The sequence below is a fragment of the Fukomys damarensis genome, unplaced genomic scaffold, assembly GCF_012274545.1.
Source record: "Fukomys damarensis isolate Sample0158 unplaced genomic scaffold, DMR_v1.0_HiC HiC_scaffold_34, whole genome shotgun sequence".
In the NCBI taxonomy this organism is placed as follows: Eukaryota; Metazoa; Chordata; class Mammalia; order Rodentia; family Bathyergidae; genus Fukomys; species Fukomys damarensis.
Genome location: NW_022900946.1, coordinates 7,634,877 through 7,654,221, shown reverse-complemented (window position 1 = coordinate 7,654,221; position 19,345 = coordinate 7,634,877). Strand labels below are relative to the sequence as shown.

Genomic DNA, 19,345 nt, shown 5'->3' with positions numbered 1-19,345 from the left:
TCTGGAGGGTGTTCCGAGGCTCCTTCCTCCTGGGCACGCTCTGCCTCCTCCTCGCCGACGCCTTCCGGTTCGCGGTCCCCAAGCTCCTCAGGTAGGACTGGCCTGGACCTGGCTGAGCTGGAGGCCCGGCTGCTGTTCCAGGCCAGGGGCGCCGGCCTCCCCGGTTTCTGCGGTGCCCCGAGGGTGGGGGGAGGGCTGCAGGGAGGGAAGAGACAGAGCTGGACAAACAGCAGGGTCCTGTCCTGTGTGGTCAGCTGCACACAGGGTCCCCGGGGTGAAGGGTTCGAGCCCGGGCGCCTGCTCGGTGGGGATGACCCGGAGCGCCCCCACCTGTGACCGGCTGAGAGGCCGACCTGAGACATCATGTCCAAGGTGGTTGAATCTGGATGGCTCCTCCCTGCGCGACGCAGTTCCCATCCTTCCAAAGGCTGCTCAGGAGTGTTCACTAGGAAGGTTCCAGAAGGCAGAACAAAAGCCGTGTTTTCTCTAGGGGCCCAGGCTGCATGTGGCACACTCACTGCCTCTGGGGCGGTGGGCCGTCTCAGATTCAAGGGCTGGAGCAGCCAGGTGAGGTGGCACGCGCCTGTCATCCCAGCATTCTGGGAGGCTGAGGCAGGAGGATCACAAGTTCCAGCCCAGCCCGGGCAACTTGGCGACTTAGAAAGATCCTGTCTCAAAAATAAAAAAAAGACCTGGGAAATATAGCTCAGAGCAGAGGCCCTGGGTTCAATCCCTAGTACAGAAAAATAAAAATAAAGCAGGCTGGAGTGTTAGGCTGCCACAGCAAGAGCCACAGAAGAACGGGGGGTGCAAACAACAGATCTTTGTCTTTCCCGGGTTCCGGATGAAGCTGCGGTGGGCCCCTTCCCGCTCTGTCCTCAGTGTCCTCGGCACGTGGGGTCTCCGTCCGAGTGTCCCTGGGGAGGACCCCATTGCGGCTGGGTTAGGGAATCTTTGCCATCAGGCCTCTGTGGGGACCCCGTCCGCCCTCAGCTCAGCTGCTGTCCCCCTCTCCCCCCACCCCAAGCCTGTTCCTGGAGTTCATGGGCGACCCGCGGTCCCCCGCCTGGCAGGGCTCGCTGCTGGCGGTGCTGATGCTGCTCTCGGCGGGCCTGCAGACGCTGTTGGAACAGCAGCACATGTACCGGCTCAAGGTGCTGCAGATGCGGTTGCGCACGGCCATGACGGGCCTGCTGTGCCGGAAGGTGAGCGGCCGCGGCGCCGGGCGGAGGGGTCCCCCTGGCGAGAGCCCCGTGGAGGTTCCGGGAGGCCCTGTGACGCCACCCCGGGGTGCCCCTCCCCGCGGCGCGCTCTCCCGCCGTGACCACCCGGTGCTCACCCCACCACCACGCTGGGCTCCTGTCGGGCACTTTTGCTTCCCCTCTTGGGACTCACGCCAGGGCCTGCAGCTTGGTTTAGATCCTGCCACCCACGGGCTGCTCACACGCAAAACCCAGGCTTGGCAGACAGAAGCCGCCACCTTCCCTCCGCCCTCCCACAGGTCCTGGTTCTGTCCCAAGGCGCCAAGAAGGCCAGCGCGGTGGGCGATGTGGTGAACCTGCTCTCCGTGGACGTGCAGCGGCTCAGCGAGAGCGTCCTCTACCTCAACGGACTCTGGCTGCCGCTGCTCTGGATCACCATCTGCTTCGTCTACCTGTGGCAGGTGTGCGGCGGGAGGCAGGCCCTGCGCGAGTCCTCCCCTCCCCCTCCCCTCCCCCCCCTCCCCACAGATGTGACCAGAAGCCTTGGAGAGGGATGGTCTTTGCTTGGCCTTGAGCAGGGCACTGATCTTCTCTGGGACTCAGTTTCCTCATGTGATCATGACCTCCATACATCTCGGATAGGTTCTCAAGGCACGCAGGAGGCAGATTAAACACACTTTGAAGTTATCAGTAATGCTGGGCCATCATGGTCATTAACAAACAGTTTAAAAAAACCAATTTTAATGGGGGAAGAAATGGCTGCCTAGGGTTTGAAAAGCATGAAGCAACCATCAGGAAAAACAAAAACAAAAATACATCAGAACTTTTTCCAACCTCCTTCCTTTTGCTGTTTTAGTATTTTTACAAATTGACATCACAGACTCTATTGGTACTGCCTGGGTTGGACTCCTGCTCTGACTGTTCTGGTTGGGAAACCTCTTGTGTGTGGCATTTCCTCGTCTCTAGAAAGAGGTCACAAGTAGGAATCGTGCTCTGGCCTAGGATTGCCAGGGTATAGATGAGCTGATACAGGCTGTGTCCTTGACCCAAAGTGCTCAGGACTGGAAGTATTTCAGATTTGGATTGTTTTCTGGTGCTGGAATACTTGTGCATGATGAGATCTCTTAGAGACGGGACCCATTCTAAACACGAAATGAATCTCTGTTCTATGTGTGTCTTATACACATGGACCGAAGGTAATTTTGTACAGTATTTTTAGTGAACCTGGGTTTTGATTGAGACCTGCCACACGAGGCCAGGTGTGGAATTTTCCCCTTGGGTCATGTCGGTGCTTAAAACTTTTCAAGCCAGGCCAGCACTTGGGAGGCTGAGGCAGGAGGACTCCAAGTTTGAGCCTAGCCTAGGAAATTTAGTGACACGCTATGGCCAGATTTTTTTTAAAGGGCTGGGGATTTCAATCCCCAGTACTGAAGAAAGAGCAGGAGGGGGGAAAGGGGGCGAATCAGAGTCCAAGATATGTGCCTACAGTATAGCCTAGCTATACAGCCCCCCAGCCCTGCCGCCCCAGAAGATACTCCTGTATCAGAGTGCCACCATGCAATCCTAGTTAAAGAGGAACAGCCATGGGTGTTGCTACAGATGGAGGACACCATTTTTGACACAGTGTTTTGCCTTGTCTTCTCCCAGGGATGGTTGGTTTTTCCAGTCATATAGCTCTTGGCGTTTACCTTCTGGATACTTCTCCATAGAGCCACTAGGTGGCGCCATCGCCCTATAAATGAAACAAACTGTTAATTCCCTAGAAAAGATAATGGTCTTAAAAACCAAGAAGGGAAACTGAGACACAGGCTAGACGTGACATTTCTTGAGAGTTCGCTAAACAAAACAAAATGTCCAGTTAAACTTGAGTCTCACACAAACTGAACAATATCTTAGTATCTTTGGTTATTTGCTAAAAAGGGTGGCAAAGGCTCCTAAGGGGCAAAATGAAGATTAGAATAATAATCTCATTGGGTGACAGGAGAAACCATTCCCACTTTACACAGAGGCGTGCAGCTTACAATGTGTGGGCAAGTTACCAAGGCTGCACTGGTGGTGGGTGAACTGGGTCCACACCCAGAGGTCTCAGGATCACCCGAGGCCAAGAGTGTCCCTCACCCGGCCATCTGCACACAGGACCCTGAGCCCTGTGCACCCCATCTTCAGCAGCAGTCGTTTCTGTGGGCACCCCCAGTCCTGAGCTTGGAGACCTCAGCTGCCTTCCTTGGGCCCTCCGTCCCCTTGCCTTAGAACCCACGTCTGACCAAAGCCCTGGGGTCTTGGGTCATTGTGCCTCCTTTGTCCCCAGCTCCTAGGTCCCTCTGCCCTCACCGCCATCGCTGTCTTCCTGGGCCTCCTTCCTCTGAATTTCTTCATCTCCAAAAAGAGGAGCCACCGTCAGGTTTGGGGACAAGGGATGGACCAGGTGGGATGGGAGGAGCCTGTGGGTCCTGGGCCGGTGCTGGCACCAGACGTAGGGAGAGGCCCAGGGGCTGGTGGAATCCTTGTTATTGCATGGTGACTGCTCATCCTCCGGGCTTGGGCTCTGTCCCTACCCAGAGGGTGGCCCCGTTGCCTCCCATGGGTCTCCAAGCCCAGCGGCTCTGACCTGGGTCTCGGCAGCCATGCCTCCCTGCCTGCTGACTCCCCAGTTCTGTGCCACCCCTACATACGGGCTCACCTCACCAGTCACAGGGGACATGTGACAGGCGCATAGACCAGGCCGCCTCTGCTCAGACCCTCGGGGCCCTAGTGTCAGCGCCACAGACTTCCAGCCCCAGGGCCTGGCCCCGTGACTTCTGACACCCTCCTGCCTCTCCGCATCGTCCCTCTGTCCCCCAGATGCCCCACCTCCGGCCTTGCTCCTGCTGTCCTCCACCGGGACCACCCCCGCCACAGCCCTCCCCCCAGGACTGTGTTTCCTTGGCCAGCGCTGTTTCAGTCCCCTGGGAACCCGGCAGGTGTCGCGGTCCTGTCCTTAGAGTGGGTGCTCGAGCTCCCTGGATCTCAGAGGCTAACCCCGCCCCCGGACTAGAGTGAATCCAGAGGAGAGGGAGGAAGGGAGGAGGCTCCTTGCCTGGGCTCTGAGCACCCGGGTGGCCTAGGCAGCCTCCACACAGCCCCTCTGCAATGGAGCCTGAGACCGGAGCCGCCTGCCCGACCCTGAGTCCTGACTGCTCTAGTCTCCCTGCTCTCCGATGCGCCCCACCTCTGTTGCCGTCCTCCGCGGCTCTCACTTAGGCGGTGCCTGCACCCCCGAGGGCCTCGAGGCTCCCTCTGGGTGCCGCATCATCCGGTGTGGAGGGGGAAGCAGAAGCAGCAGGGTTTGCAGCCGGGCAGGGACTGAGAACTCTCACCGCTTCCTCCCTTTGTCCCAGGAGGAGCAGATGAGGCAGAAGGACTCGCGTGCGCGGCTCACCAGCGCCATCCTGCGGACCATGAGAACCATCAAGTCCCACGGCTGGGAGGAAGTCTTCCTAGACAGGGTCCTGCGCATCCGCGGCCGGGAGCTGGGCACCTTGAGGACCTCCAGCCTCCTTTTCTCCGTGTCCCTGGTGTCCTTTCAAGTGTCCACGTTTCTGGTGCGGACCCTGTGGTCCCCCCCCCCACGGACGCCGGGCTGAAGGAGGGGTGCTGGGGCGGGGGACGCAGGCTCCTGGAGGGGTCCCTGGCTTGCCAGGCCATCCGGCCGGGGCCACGGGCCCCTGTCACCTGTGCGCCTCTCCAGGTGGCACTGGTGGTGTTTGCAGTCCACACCCTGGTGGCTGAGGAGAACGCGATGGATGCAGAGAAAGCGTTCGTGACGCTCACGGTGCTCGGCATCCTCAACAAGGCCCAGGCCTTCCTGCCCTTCTGCACCCACTGCCTCATCCAGGTGCGGGCAGGGGCGGCCGCAGGGGCCGGTGGGCTGGGACTGGATTCCCTTGGTAGACAGAATCTTGCTAAGTAGCCCACGCTGGTCTCAAACAGGATCCTCCCGCCTCAGTCACCCAAGTAGCTGGTTACAGACAAGCGCCACCGCGCCCAGTTCAGTTCCCTTTGTTATACAGAACCAGTTTATTCCTCTGCCTTTAGTCTGAAGACCGTTCCCATCATGATTCCTGTGCATGCTGAAAAAGAGGCACAGTGTGTAACTAAGCCCCCTCTTATACACACACACACACACACACACACACACACACTCTCTCTCTCTCTCTCTCTCTCTCTCTCTCTCTCTCACTCACTCACTCACTTACACTGAAGACTGAACTCGGGACCTTGTGCTTGCCAGGCAGGCAGATGCTCCTATTTTAATGGTTCCCTCTTGAGTTTTCAAAATGAGTTTGTGGCAGGTGTCTGAGCTGACGCCCCCAGCTGGACAAAGTGTGGAATTGCCCCACCTGTGGCTTGAGGATAGTTGGAAAAGCCCGTCCTCTGCCCAGGTTTTGTCTGCAGTACTGGTTGCTTGGTTGTTTGAGTTTCTTTCAGAGCCGGAGGAGGGAGAGGGCCCAGCACCATGGTCGCAGCCTCATGAGCGCCGTTTTCCATGAGCTGGATCGCTTTGTCCCATGCTTTGCAAACACACGGGGCTTGGTGGGCAGGAGCTCCAGTGCACATCTGCAGGGCTTGAGCTCTCTGCTCGTCTGTGAGGTGAGCTGGGCTCTGGCTTCCTCAGGCCCGGGTGTCCTTTGATCGCTTGGCCGCCTTCCTGTACCTGGAGGAAGTTGACCCTGGCACCGTGGACTCCAGTCCCTCCCCATGCCGTGAGTGTTGAGTGCAGCAGAGGAGAGGTGGGAGGCTGGTGGGGAGGGACATTCGGAGACCCAGCCTCCTGACGGGGGACGCGGCGTGGCAGGTGCAGATCCTGCCCGTCACTACCAGTGTCCCCAGAAATAGGCGCTGTGGGTTGCTTTTCTGCCGGTCACTCGGGGACTGCTCGTGGGTCTCCTGTGTGTGGCGTTCTGGTGGGCACTCTAACCAGTCCTTGCCCTCCCCCAGGAAGCCCAGGAAGTGAGGCCTGGGGCCGTTTTGTGCAGGGGCCCTCCCCACTCTGCTCCATCTTCCCCTCCACCTGTACATTAGCAGCATTCACCTGCGCTGTGGGAGGGCGACCTGTTGCTGGGCCATCTGGTCAACCTGCTTATCTAGAAACGTCTGAGTAGGTCCACATTCTGGCCCCAGCACTGACCTTGCCAAGTTATTAAGCTCTCAGACAAGCTGCGCTTGTTATGAAGGCCTACTGAGTGTGCTTTGCTAAATAGTACACTTGGCATAGAGCCCATTGCAAAGTCAGCTGTTAATGTGTTTTGATCATTAGTATAATTATTAGGGGGAAAACTGAAATAACACAGAGCCCTCTAAGGAACCCAAAATTGGCATTTCTGAGATGACTGAAAGCTCTGACCCAGTTTCATCTGATGCGTTCAGCCTAATCAATGTGATTCAGGAGTTTACACCCAGGTTCAGGATTCAGATCTGTGCCCACCCCTCCCTCTGGGGCCCTGGGCAGCCACTCCTCCCCTCCTGGGCTGAGGTTCCCAACCGCCAGGATTGTCCTAATGGTAACACAAGAGACAGCAAGCACCTGGCTTGTAGAAGCTGCTCAGTAAATAGCTTGGGGTCTGTGACAACTGTGCCATTAGCTCTGCTGGAGTTATATGGGCCCTCAACCAGAGACCCAAGTGTTGGCCATGACTTCAGGACACCTGGTCACTTGTTCGTTTATTTCACTGGGGCCAGAGCTGCCCTTCCCAAAGGTGTGCTTACAGCGGTGAGGTGAATGCCGACATCCTGCTAGTGGTGAGTGGTGTCCTCCACATGGTGCACAGTTCAAACTGCTCCATGTAGAACGAAGCCCAGCCAGGCATGGTTGTGCACATCTGTGACCCTGGCTACTCAAGAGGCTGAGGCAGGAGGATCACAATTCCAAGCCCAGCCTAGGCAACTTAGACACAGACTCCAAATAGAAATGGCTGGGGATGTAGCTCAGTAGCTTCAATAAAAATTTATAAAAATAGAATGCACAATGCCATGGGCTCAATCCGTAATAAGGGAAGGAGGAAGGAAAGAAAGGGAAGAAGGAAAGGAGAAAAGCAAGGAAAAGAGCCCCCCAAACCCTCTCAGCAGCCCTGTGAGTGAGGTACTTCCAGGACTGGCCCATTTTACAGATGGGTAAGTGGAACGGCTGGGGATTTAGCTCAGTGCCTGCTGCGCAGGTGCAAGGTCCCGAGTTCAATCCCTGGCACCAAAACAAAACAGATGGGTAAGTGGAGGGTCAGGGAGAGAGGGATTCTTGCACCTCAGATTGTAGACAAGAGACAAATCCCCTATAGTACAGTAGCTAGATTCATAAAGATACAGAATGCCTAATTGCATTTGAATTTCAGATAAACAGATTTTTCTGGATATGTGTATGTCCCATGAAATATTTGGGGGCATATTTATACCAGAAGAAATATTTCTCTTTATCTGAATTTCAGATTTAGATTGGCACCGTGCTGAATCCACCCCTCAGATTCTGATTTAATTGATTTGGGCTGAGCGGTCGAGAGCTTTGTTATTTTAGAACGTATTCCTGCGGGGTCCCAAGCGTGTGTGCAGAGTGGAGAACCCCTGATCTCTGTCCTCCCTCATTACAGAGATCAAATCTGAGGCCTGGAGACAGGGGGAGGCCATATGCCCCTCTCTGCAGTTTACCCCAGTGAAATAAACAATGCCCCTTCATTGGCCAAAGCCCTGCATTGGGTGTAAATTACAAAACAAACCCACCAAGATTTTCTGTAAAGGAACAGATCAAACATATTTTAGACTCATGGGCCTATGTCTCTGCCCTGACCACTTAATTCTGCCATTTTAGCCTGAAAGTAGCCATTTAAAAAAACTGATAAAAATAAGGCAGATGCTTAAATCTTAAAAGTGTATTACAGTAAAGGATACATTGTCGTGAATCCCCCTTGCTTCAAACACACTTACCATTCTTGTCACTTTCTGAAGCGGGATTGAAGCCTCCCGTCCTGAGTGTCTTTAGGGGCTGCCTCAGTGTCCTGAATCAGTTCAAAATGTTTACCTTTCATGGTCGTTTAGACTTTGGGGAAGAGCCGGACATCTCATGGTGCCAGATCCAGTGGAAGAGGACACCCCACAATGTTTTCATTTGGCAGAAATTGCTGTAAATGTTTGATCAGTGGGTGGTCAAAATTGAGTGTTTAACTAAAAATATTTATTCCAGGTAAAAGGCACACTGCCATTGGTCACCCTCAAAATTCTCAAAATACTCCTTTGAACACCCTTATCCCATTATTCCTGGTAATATGTCTTTTACTGTAATGTTTTTTTAAAAGTTAAACATTCACTGTATCTTTCAAACTCTCCCTTATGCAACTGAATAGACACAAATGCCTTTCAATAGAACTTTATTTGTAAAACTAGGCAGGATCTGATCCCTTGGCTGTGGTTTGCCTCCCCCTGAATTCCGTGGCCTTGGGACACAATGGGACCCCTGCAAGGTCACCCACAAGGTGGTGAACTTGGAAGGTGGCTCCCTGGGAGGCTTCAGCTACAGCCTACTACTTCTGGGCATGGTGGGTGGGTGCCTGGGGGTCCATTGCATAGTGAGGCCCGGCAGGAGCAGCCCGTGACCGGCTTTCTGTGCCCGCAGCCCCTGGGAAGGACTGCATCGCCATACAGGACGGCACCTTCTCGTGGTCCCAGGAGAGCCCTCCCTGCCTGCACAGGTAGGAATGATTCCCTCAGGAGCTCCCTCCGGCTTTTTAAGAAAAACAAAACAAAACAAAAAAATGTGGCAGCTCCTACCGCTTCCTGCCTGTGAGGCAGGGCGGGTCTCCAGCCCAGGTGTTGGGGGCTTCCTAGCAGAATCAGGAAAGCGGTGTCTTTCTGGATAGGGCAACAGAGGATCCGAGCCTTTCCGGCAAGGATGAGGTGCCTCCCTGCTCCCAGCTGGCCCAGGCAACAGCGTAGGAGGCCGGACATGGTTCATGGTCTTTAAGACGTTAGCTTTGATCTTGAAGGAGGGAGAAATGCTGAGAGGCTTCAGCTGGGGAGGGTTGTGAACTGACTGGGGGCTTAACAGATCCCTGTGGTTGCTCGGTGGAGGGTGGACAACCGGAAATGGATAGGAGCAGAGGCAGAACAGCATGAAGTGTCCTCACAGTTGTGTGTGTGTGTGTGTGTCCATGTGCTTGTGCACGGTGGGTGGGTGCACGTATGTGCATGTGTGCGAGGACTTACAGATGTGTGTATCCAAGCCTGTATACCTGTGTGTGTGCAGAAGCTCTGTGGGTTGTGTGCACTTAGGTGTGTGGTAGCTGCACATGAATGCTTCTTAAACGTGCACACCTGTGGCGTGCAGATATAAGCATGCCTCTGAGTGTGCACACGTATACACATGTCCTTGTGTGGGTGTATGTGCATGTGTGGAGTGTGTGTGTGTGTGCACGTGTGTGGACAAGGACAGGGAAGCACGGAGGAGTGGCCAGGGCAGACTGGCTGTGTCTGGGGCTCTCCCATCCTGCAGGCACAGACGGAGCTGACCAGGGCTGCACCTCTCTCCTGGGTTGCTAGGATCAACCTCACTGTGCCCCAGGGCTGTCTGCTGGCTGTTGTGGGCCCAGTGGGGGCAGGGAAGTCCTCTCTGCTCTCCGCCCTCCTCGGGGAGCTTTCAAAGCTAGAAGGGTCCGTGAGCATCCAGGTGAGGCTGCGCTGCCCCCTGGTGAGAGGGTCTCTATCCTGGCGCCCCCTCCCTGCTGCCTCCCGTGGCCCTCTGCCGTCTCCTCTACCAGCCCAGCCCCACTGCCGTTCAGAATCGCCCCCACCTCTGTCTTCAGAAGTGATCTGTGTTTCAGGGTCCAGTGGCTTACGTGCCGCAGGAGGCCTGGGTCCAGAACAGCTCGGTGGTGGAGAACGTGTGCTTCCGGCAGGAGCTGGACCTTTCCTGGCTGGAGACGGTGCTGGAGGCCTGTGCCCTGGGCTCAGATGTGGACAGCTTTCCTGCGGGCATTCACACCCTAATTGGGGAGCAGGTGAGTGCCTCGGGCTTTTTTGGTACAAGGAGGCATTGCAGTTGGGGGCCGTTTGCTCCCCTGACCTGTGGACAGTGTGACAGAGCAAGTCAGGGAAGTAGGAGAGCAGGTCCCAGCTCAGCGTCAGACATAGCAATGCCCAATAGTTGTTAATTCACAGTGATTGCAAATAGAGCCAAAGAGAGAAGCCAAGAGTTGTGACCAGGATTAGTAATGAAATATTTTCTGACAGCTGCCAGTAAGAAGACTGTTACGGCTCATGGGGAGATGTCCCCACAAAGCCGCCTGCGGTCACAGATGGGGCTTTTCAGAGATGGCTGGATCTAGGGTGTGTGATGCTGGGATTAGGACATCATGACGGAACTCAGTACATGATGCTGGCGTTAAAGAAGGCCCACCTTTGGATATGGCTGGTACCACCCAGCAGGTGGCTTAGCCTGGAAATTGTAAAAGGAAGAGGTATGCGGGCTGCTGCTGCCACTGCCACCATCGCTACCTCCGTTGCAACTTTGGTCGTTGCTTGTTTCTGCCTCCTGCCTGTCCTGCTGTGCCATGGGCTATTTTTTCTTCCCGATGCCCCTCTGCCAGGCGACCCTGGCTTGGAGCCAGCTATGGACTGAAACCTCTACAAACTAGGTGCCAAATAACTTTTCTTCCTTTATCTTTGGGGGCTAAGTAGTGTCTCAGTAGTGAGAAAAGTAACTAAGACAAAGATCTAGAGTCTGCTGTGTCCTGCTGTGTGATATTGGTCAGATTTGTTCTCACTGGGTCTCAGCAAAGGGTCTGGGCAGAGACGTACAATAAACAGGATATAGGCATCCAGAGCTGTGGACTGGCCAGGGACCGGCCAACTAACTGTGTCCCATGTGCCAAATATGGCTCACTGCCTGCTTTTGTAAATAACGCTTTATTGAGACACAAGTCGCAGTCATTTTCCTATGGTCCATGGCTAGTATTTTGGTTAAAGGTTAGAGCTGAACAGTTGTGACAGAGACTGTGTCCCCAAAGCTTACGACTGTTAACTCTTTGGCCTTTCCCCCCGAAAAAACCGGAACAGGGAATTGTCAGTGAAAAAATGGGAGTTCAAGTTCGGGGAGGGGAGGAGAGAGCCTGAGAGGGCTCTGGGAAGCCTGCTAAGGGCTGTGGCGTGGAGGACAGGCCTGAGCGAGTGACCGAGGACAGACTGTTGTGTGGGAGGCCACGGAGGCCCGGGGCAGAGCGTTCTGGACAGGAAGAGGTGCAGGCTGCCTCCACATTTACCAGCCGCGTCACCGCCCGGGCTAAATGCCTGCTACCCCAGAACCCCTCCTCCTGAATGCTCTGACCCCTGTCCCTGAGTGTCTCTTCTTTCTCCGACATCCACAGCTAATCCATCCGCAGAGCCTGTTGTGTCTTCCTTAGGAGCAGACCTGGAATGTCCCCGCACCCTGCCACATTGCTGTGGTAGCTTCTTCACAGGCTCCTTGTTCCTGTCCCCAGCCTCCTTCGCCCAGTCCTGCTGCTCAGCCAGAGGGAGTCTGTTCAGACAGTCCTGGTTTTGCTCAAAGCCGAAATCCTGACTTCCCTGGACAGATCCCCTGCCATCCCATGTGGCCCTACTTCTTTCTCTATACATCTCCCTTCATGCTCCACTTCCTGCTTCTGTCCAGCCACAGGGAGCCAATGATGTTCCCTGATGCCCAAAGTACATGCTCACCCCAGGCCCTTTGCACCTGCTGTCCCCTCACTTCTGTCACCTTTAGATTGCCCTGGCTGCTTTACCCCCAAAAGTCACCCTGCTCAGGCCAGTTAACTCTGTACCCACCTGCTTGCTGGTCTTGCGGCACTTGACACCATCTTGTGTACCATTTGCTTTACCTGTTTGGGTCACAGACTGTCTGTCCCCCTATCCTACCCTCATTAGAATGAGAGGCGGAAGAGCAAGGGCTTGGTTCTAGTCATGGCTGTATCCCGAGCCTAGGACTCTTCTGGACAGAGTGGCAGCACAGTAAGAATCAGCAGAATGAATTAAAATATGGACTGCAAAGGCTACACGACCAGATGAGGCAGCAGGGAAGTGAGTGGTGTCCTCTATGAAGACTGTTTCTGTGGCGAAACCAGACTGAGCAGGATGGGGAAGTGAACAGGAGGAAAGAAAGTGGACCCCTCAGGTGTAGACCACTCCTCCAGGAAGTTTGGTTGCAAGGGATGCTGGGCTGCAGCAGGTGCCTGTTGCTGCTGCCACCCAGGGACAGGCACAGTGAGATCCGGGGTGCCCGACCTGCCTGGCCTCTTCGTTCCGGCATCACGGGGCAGATGTGATGTAGACCCACCCCCTTGTCCCTCTCTGTGGTCACAGGGCATGAGCCTCTCTGGGGGCCAGAAGCAGCGGCTGAGCCTGGCCCGGGCCGTGCACAGAAAGGCTGCCGTGTACCTGCTGGATGATCCCCTCGCAGCCCTGGACGCCCACGTGGGGCAGCATGTCTTCAACCAGGTCATCGGGCCCCATGGGCTGCTCCAGCAGACGGCGAGTCTGGGAATGATTGTCAGAGGGCACAGCACGGGGGGAGAGGAGCCCCCAGAAACCAGTCTTTCCCCAGATCCCTCAGAACTCTCCCTCGGGTCCAGGTTTCCCCTGTAGTTGTCAGCTTTTGCTGTGTTGCTGCCACATACCAGTTCCTGAACCTCAGTAGCTTGCAACAGCCCTTATTTGTTGTTTTAGTGCCTGAGGTTAAACTACTTGGGATTTTTTTCCTTTTTAGGGTGTGTAAAAGTGACAGACATTTAGCAGAAGCTGTGCATTTTGCATTTTTCCTGGGCTACTGATGTTCTCTCCTGGTGCTGAGCAGGGGCCGCCCGTGAGCCCCACAGTTACAAAGGGGAACAGCAGGGCTCTGCAGCGCGGTGTGTGGCTGAGCGAGGGGGCTCATCAGGTTTGGTGTGGTAAACGCGCTTCTGACCAATGAGGTCTTTCACTTACCCTTAATCCCCAGCGTCAGTTGAGAGCACCTGGACCTACCAGTTCTGCCTCAGGTCATGGGCACAGCTGAGGTGAACCTTGAGTCCTCCTTTTTGGAGATGTGACTCAGATGAGACCCTCGGATTCTCTCTGTGGACCTCCTGCTTTCCAGAGGGGGCAGGAGCACCCAAAGGGCATCTCTGCCCACCCTGGGCCCAGGGACGCAGTTCTCCCCTGCCCTTGGCTTCAGAAGACCAGCCAAGCACACGTGTGTGACTTCTGCCCCTCTCAATGCAGACTCGGATCCTCGTGACCCATGCGCTCCACGTCCTGCCCCAGGCCGATCAGATTGTGGTGCTGGTAGATGGCAGCATCGCAGAGATGGGCTCCTACCAGGAGCTGCTGCACAGGAAGGGCGCGCTGGTGGCCCTGCTGGAGGGAGCCGGACAGCCCGGCGGTGGAGGAGACAGAGGTACTGGCTGGGCTTTGCTGTCTCTCTGCTCCTGGTCCTGCTGCCCGGGAGAAGTCTCCACGGTCCCCAGGCGTGACTGGAGCCCCCTCACGGCCCTCCTGCCACCCAGGCCAGAGCCGAGCCACAGACACCACCTGTGAGCTGGAGGCTGCGCGAAAGTGCTGTGATATCCTACAGCTGTGCGGAGAAGGGGTCCTACGCCCAAGGTTCCTTGGTGCCCAGAGGGCCACAGTGTGTTAGTTGGGAGTCCTGATAACCCAGAGGATGCCGAAGCTGCTGGACCAGCCATGCAAGTGCACCCGTAGTGAGCGACACGTGCCAACTGCGGACAGCTCAGCAAGCAGTGCAGTGGCTCTGGGGGCGGGGTTGGTCCTGTCATCGTCTCCGCTTCACAGATGAGCAGACTGAGGTCCACACGGCTGCTAAGTGGCAGCTCTGGGATGGATCCACTAGAGTATGTGCTACACTGCCCCCCTCATGATAAAGCAAAAACTCACACCCAGGTCTCCCCAGTCTAGGTGCTACCTCTCCTGCAATCATCATCTCAGCGCTGTCAAAGCCCTAAGTGTCAATTCACAGTGTTACAGCCCTGGAGCTCGACAACAGAGCACACCTATTTGTGTTGCTCAGCTTTTGCTGTGATAATGCTGCGTAACATACAACCCCGAAGCTCAGTGCCTTAAAACAACAGTCACTTTCCATTCATGGATTTGTGGTTAATGGGTTCATGACAGGCCATAGGTCCTGTGTCTTGCTGCTGGGAATCTTGAACCATGGGTAGTAACATGCATGACTGTACCACCTCTATTACCAGTGGTCCCAACTGCCCCGTGGGACAGTCATGGTGTCAGGATGTACAGCCAGGGTTCACACCAGCGGGAACAGCTCCGCTGGCCTGGACTAGCAAGTGGAGGGGCCTTCCTGGGAGACACGGCACCTGAGGGTGGAAATTGGCCAGGAAAGAGCATTCCAGGCACAGGCTTGAGCAGGAACCGGGAGAAATGGACTCTGTAATGGTCACTGCCTTTCTCTAAAACCCAAGTGTGTAGCAGGTGCTGCATTATATTTGCCAACTGGATTAGTCAGTCAATGGGGAACGAATGATTAAGGTTCCTGAGTGAACCCAGGGAAGGGTTGGAAAGACAGCAGGAGCCAGGTCAGGGGGATGGATGCTCCCAGAAGGCGGTGGTTGAAGCCAGTGTCTGGGTCCTGTGGTGTGGCCCCCACTGTATGACAGGACCCCCTTGGCCTTGCAGAAGCAGAACCTGTGGCCAGCGCCAGTGACCCTGGAGGTAGGAGGCCGGAACACAGATCAGGGAGGTGAGTTCACCGCGGTGCTGGGCACAGGTTGAGGTTTATGGGGATCCTTCTTGTGACCACTGTGTCTCAGGTGGTGAGGTGGGGTACAGGGCAAACTACCACAGGTGGAGCAACTGCTGAATATTCCACGTGCTGGGTGTGGCACGATTCACCAAAAGCTATTTTCCAGTCTTTTGGCCAAAATGACTCAGTCCCAGATGGCCAGTTTACAATATGAAGGATTGGCCGTCCAGCATGGCAGGTGCCCTGATGTGCCCCAGGGATGGTTTGTCAGGCTGGGCTCCAAGAAAAATCCTCACCATGACCACACCAGCCTTGTCCCTCATGCCTTGACAGCCAGACCAGGCAGGGAGCTCAAGTCCACACCCAAGGTACCTGTGGGTGCCGGGCAGGACACACAGGCAGGGATCATAGGAGGAGGTCCACTGCTCTGTTCTCTCAGCCCCCGGGGCACAGCTAAACTCGCCGTGGGGCCATCTGTCGCAGCAGAACCTACAGCTGGCCCGCCGTACAGAGGGCGACCGAGTGAAACAGAGAGCTTGACCCTGGGAGCCAAAGTGCCAGGGGTTGGGGGACCTGCAGGGGGACCATGGGGGCTCCAGTCCTTGGGGATATCGAGGCTGGGTACGACTCCTCCCTTCCCATCCAGCGAGCCACCCTGAGAGCTCCCCCAAGTGCAACACAGGTATTGCCCAAGGCTCCCGAGTGAGAGCAGGCGGAGAGGGCTGGCTGAGAGGGTGGCTGGGTACATACATTTGTGTGGGAAGATGGGTGGGGAAGAGGAGGAGGGCTGGGTGGATACCTTGATGGGTGGTTCGCGATAGTACAAACAGATTGGTAAGTGCTGCATTGGTAATAAATTCATAGATGATGCGTGATGATATCACCATTTTATAAGTGGGGAAACTTGAGGCCTGGGGTAGTTAAGTCCGCCCACTCATCCACAGATGAAGGTTCAAGAAGTCTTCATCGGTGCAAAACTGACCTTCCTCTAGGTTGGACTGACAGATACGAGGGTAAACAGAGGGACAGAACTGTTGCAGCAAAGTTTAGGCCAGACTGAGAACAGTTCCCGTGTCGGGCAAACCTTGGTTCCAGGAAGTGTCGCAGGAGGAACAGGCTTCTTGGCTCTGGGGTGCTGGACGGCGCTGAGCTGCTTGCCGCGTGGGGAGAAGGGCAGCAGGCGTCCAGCGGGGGCTCTGTGAGAGCTGAGGAGGGGAGGGGAGGAGACGCAGGGGGCAGGTGTTAGCGGGGGACCCGGGGCTGGGTCACCCTCCGCGGGAGAGATCCTGATTTATTCTCGCCTCTGACTTACAGGTCCACAAAGTCACCCCCTACAAGGGACGATGTCATCTCAGAAGCCCAGATGGCCGCTCCTCTAGATGATCCCAGCGGGGCTGGACAGCCAGTCGGAGCGGGCAGTGCGCGGTGTGGCCGGGTAACCACCAGCCGCTCCTCCCCTTCCTGCTGTGGCCCAGGCCCGAGTCCTTCCGCCAGATACAGTGTGGTGGGAGGGGGGGGCTCCCTTTTACTGAGCACCTACTGTGTGCCAAGAAGGTCCTAGACCCTCGTGTCATGTCATCCTTACAACCACGTGAGACACGTGGCGCTGGCTCTGCTTTGGAGGTGAAGAAACTGAGGTGTGAGAGAGTTGAGACTGGTATGTGTGACGCACTGGGGACCCAAGTCGAGGGCTGTCCAAATCTGAAGCTGAACTTTTCTTCCCTCTTTCACACTGCCTTGTCCACTTACCCATCCACCGTTTATTCAGTCCTCCTCTCACCTGTGTGCCCATCTGTCCACCTGCCCCTCACCGATGCATGCATCCATCTGTCCTCCCATCTACTCATCCACTCAGCCACCTGCCCTCCCACCTGTATAGCTGCACATTTATCCACCCGCCCACCCATCCACCCATCCATCCATGAATCCGCCCAGCACACCCACTCTGCCAGACAAAGGCTGCCCTGTCGCAGGTTGCATGCTAATGAATCGGGCAGACAGTAAATACTTGGGCCAGAGATGGCGAACCTTTGAGAGCTTTCGGTGATACAAACAGTCTGCTGGGGCACACGTGCCATAGGTTCGCCACCACTGACTTAGACTGACGTCAGATCATGAGAAGAGATGAAGGGTGAGGAATCGCAGCCCTGCTGAGGGTCAGGGCTGCCTGGATGGGGCGCTCTGAGGAGTAAGGTTTATGCCGTCCTGAGGGAAGCAAAGGAACGTGCCAGGCAGAGGACCAGGGGAGGCATGCTCCAGGCACAGGGGATAGCGGGTGCGGAGCTCGGAGGCGGGAAGGGCTCAGGGAAAGGCTCTGTGATGCTGGCACAGAGTCAGTGGGGCGCTCTGAGTGAGAGAGCCACAGGCAGGTAGCAGCAGTGAGGCACGATCGGCCGGTGTTCTCAGAAGTCCGCTCTGGCCACAGCTGAGTCGTCGGACCAGTACCTCAGGCAGGCCGCTTCTCCTCTGTGCCTCCGTGTCCTCATCCGTGGAGTGGAAGTGGCTGTGAGCGTGAAGATGTGTGCCTGTCTCATAGAAAGCACTCCAGTTCCGGAAGTCACCAGCAGGCCGCTTCCTCTGTGCCTCCGTGTCCTCATCCGTGGAGTGGAAGTGGCTGTGAGTGTGAAGATGTGTGCCTGTCTCATAGAAAGCACTCCAGTTCCGGAAGTCACCTGTCTGTCACCATTAAGGCTTCTGATGGCCCAAGGGGGCATCTCTGGCAGAAGGGGGTAGCAAGGCCGGCCATGCAGGGCCTGGAGGGGAAATGCTGCTCCTAATGGGAGGTGCTGAGAGAGGAGGGTAAGGTTCCCTGGGCCTGTTTTGGGGCAGCCTCGGCTGGCCTTGCCCTGACTCACCCTCCCGTGACCCTGACCGCACCGTGTCCTGCAGGTGAAGGCCGCCGTGTACCTGAGCTACCTGCAAGCCATGGGCATCCCCCTCTGTACCTATACGCTGTTCCTCTTCCTGTGCCAGCAAGTGGCCTCCTTCTGCCGGGGCTACTGGCTGAGCCTGTGGGCGGATGACCCAGTTGTGGACGGCCAGCAGATGCAGACGGCCCTGCGGGGCTGGGTCTTTGGGCTCCTCGGCTGTCTCCAAGGTACCTGGTGCCCATGACCTCATCCCATCCTCCTGGCCCCCCTGAGGGATGGGGCTCCCATGCGCTCCCACCCACCCCTGGCTCCACTTGTCCTCCCTGAGCATCTGTGGAAAATACTCAGGCCCAGGCCCAGACCTGCACCCTAAGATGAGGCTGGAGGGAGCTGGTGGTTGGCGAAGGGCACACTGCTCTCCCGGAATCCGCCACAGCTCTCCCAGCCACTCACACAGTCTGGGGGGAGGCAGCTCCAGGCCACCTGCCGAGGACCCTCACTGCCCCGCTTCTGGCTTCCTGACAGAAGCAGGTCCCTCCCTGAAAGACGTCGCTGCCCCTGTCCCCTGCCTCCTATCTTCTGTCCTCTCCTTTTAAAAGGTGAACTGTGTACTGAAGTAACAGTAGGTTCACATGCAGGAGTGACGCGTAATGCACAGCTGCCTCCTGCATTCCACCCATTTCTCCCTGTAGGGACACCTGGCAAAGTGAGTACCACGTCACATGTGGGAACTGGCAGTGGCCAGGACATTGGTGGTCTTGGGATTTGCCTGGATTTGCTCACGTGTGTTTCTGAGTAACCAGTCACCGACGACAGTCCTGTCTTCTAGTTTTGACACTCAGGACTCACACTGGTCACTTCTGCTGCCCACCCTTTCAGTGTAATCTCCCGAGTTCCTATTTGGACCCTTTTTATGGACTCAGATTCTTCTCTGTGTTGGTCTTTCGTATTTTGCATCATCTTATTTGCATCGGCTAGCTTTTTTATGAGTGTCTTCTGTAGACTTTTTGATTATTTTCTTTTGGCTCCATATCTGTTTACTTGTATCTTCTGTGATCCTGCCAAGTGCCTCATTAATCTCTTTTGTTATCCCCTCTATCATCATTTCAAATACTTTGGTTGTGTGGCTTTTGGTTTTCTCCCCTTTGATGTCCCATGGATCAGCTTTGGGGGAGTTGGGAGTTTTTGGAGTCATTCTGTTGCCTTGTCTTCTCATATTTTTATTTTTTGTTTTTGTTGTGTTCAAGCTTGTAGGTTGATTATGGTAGCAAGCTTTGTGGCTAGTTTGGAGACCTCTTTAAATTAATGTCTACTTTCCAGCATTGCCTTCTGGGTGTGGCTAACTATTGGCTCTTGCCATGGTGCCAGGATCCAATCACCTTCCTGAGCTTGGGAGGAAAGATTTTAGTGTATTTGGTCGACTACCCAGTTCTCCAGGTATGGGCCACAGTATTGTTAGTGACCCCCCAAGGCAATCCAGTCATTGGCATACAGAGAAAACCAGTTAATAGCAACAACAATGT

General features: G+C 55.7%; 1 protein-coding gene across 1 annotated transcript in view; it reads left to right on the top strand.

The window, feature by feature from the left end:
* Positions 1 to 19,345, top strand: part of Abcc6 (ATP binding cassette subfamily C member 6) — a 41,924-nt gene that overhangs the window by 11,673 nt on the left and 10,906 nt on the right. The window contains exons 9-23 of the mRNA XM_010610796.3: positions 8 to 91; positions 1,028 to 1,205; positions 1,502 to 1,663; positions 3,511 to 3,603; positions 4,580 to 4,783; positions 4,930 to 5,076; positions 5,857 to 5,944; positions 8,839 to 8,914; positions 9,762 to 9,888; positions 10,043 to 10,219; positions 12,558 to 12,725; positions 13,455 to 13,629; positions 14,886 to 14,949; positions 16,267 to 16,387; positions 17,842 to 18,049. Coding sequence (XP_010609098.1) covers positions 8 to 91; positions 1,028 to 1,205; positions 1,502 to 1,663; positions 3,511 to 3,603; positions 4,580 to 4,783; positions 4,930 to 5,076; positions 5,857 to 5,944; positions 8,839 to 8,914; positions 9,762 to 9,888; positions 10,043 to 10,219; positions 12,558 to 12,725; positions 13,455 to 13,629; positions 14,886 to 14,949; positions 16,267 to 16,387; positions 17,842 to 18,049 — 2,072 coding nt within the window. The remainder of the gene's footprint in view (positions 1 to 7; positions 92 to 1,027; positions 1,206 to 1,501; positions 1,664 to 3,510; positions 3,604 to 4,579; positions 4,784 to 4,929; positions 5,077 to 5,856; positions 5,945 to 8,838; positions 8,915 to 9,761; positions 9,889 to 10,042; positions 10,220 to 12,557; positions 12,726 to 13,454; positions 13,630 to 14,885; positions 14,950 to 16,266; positions 16,388 to 17,841; positions 18,050 to 19,345) is intronic.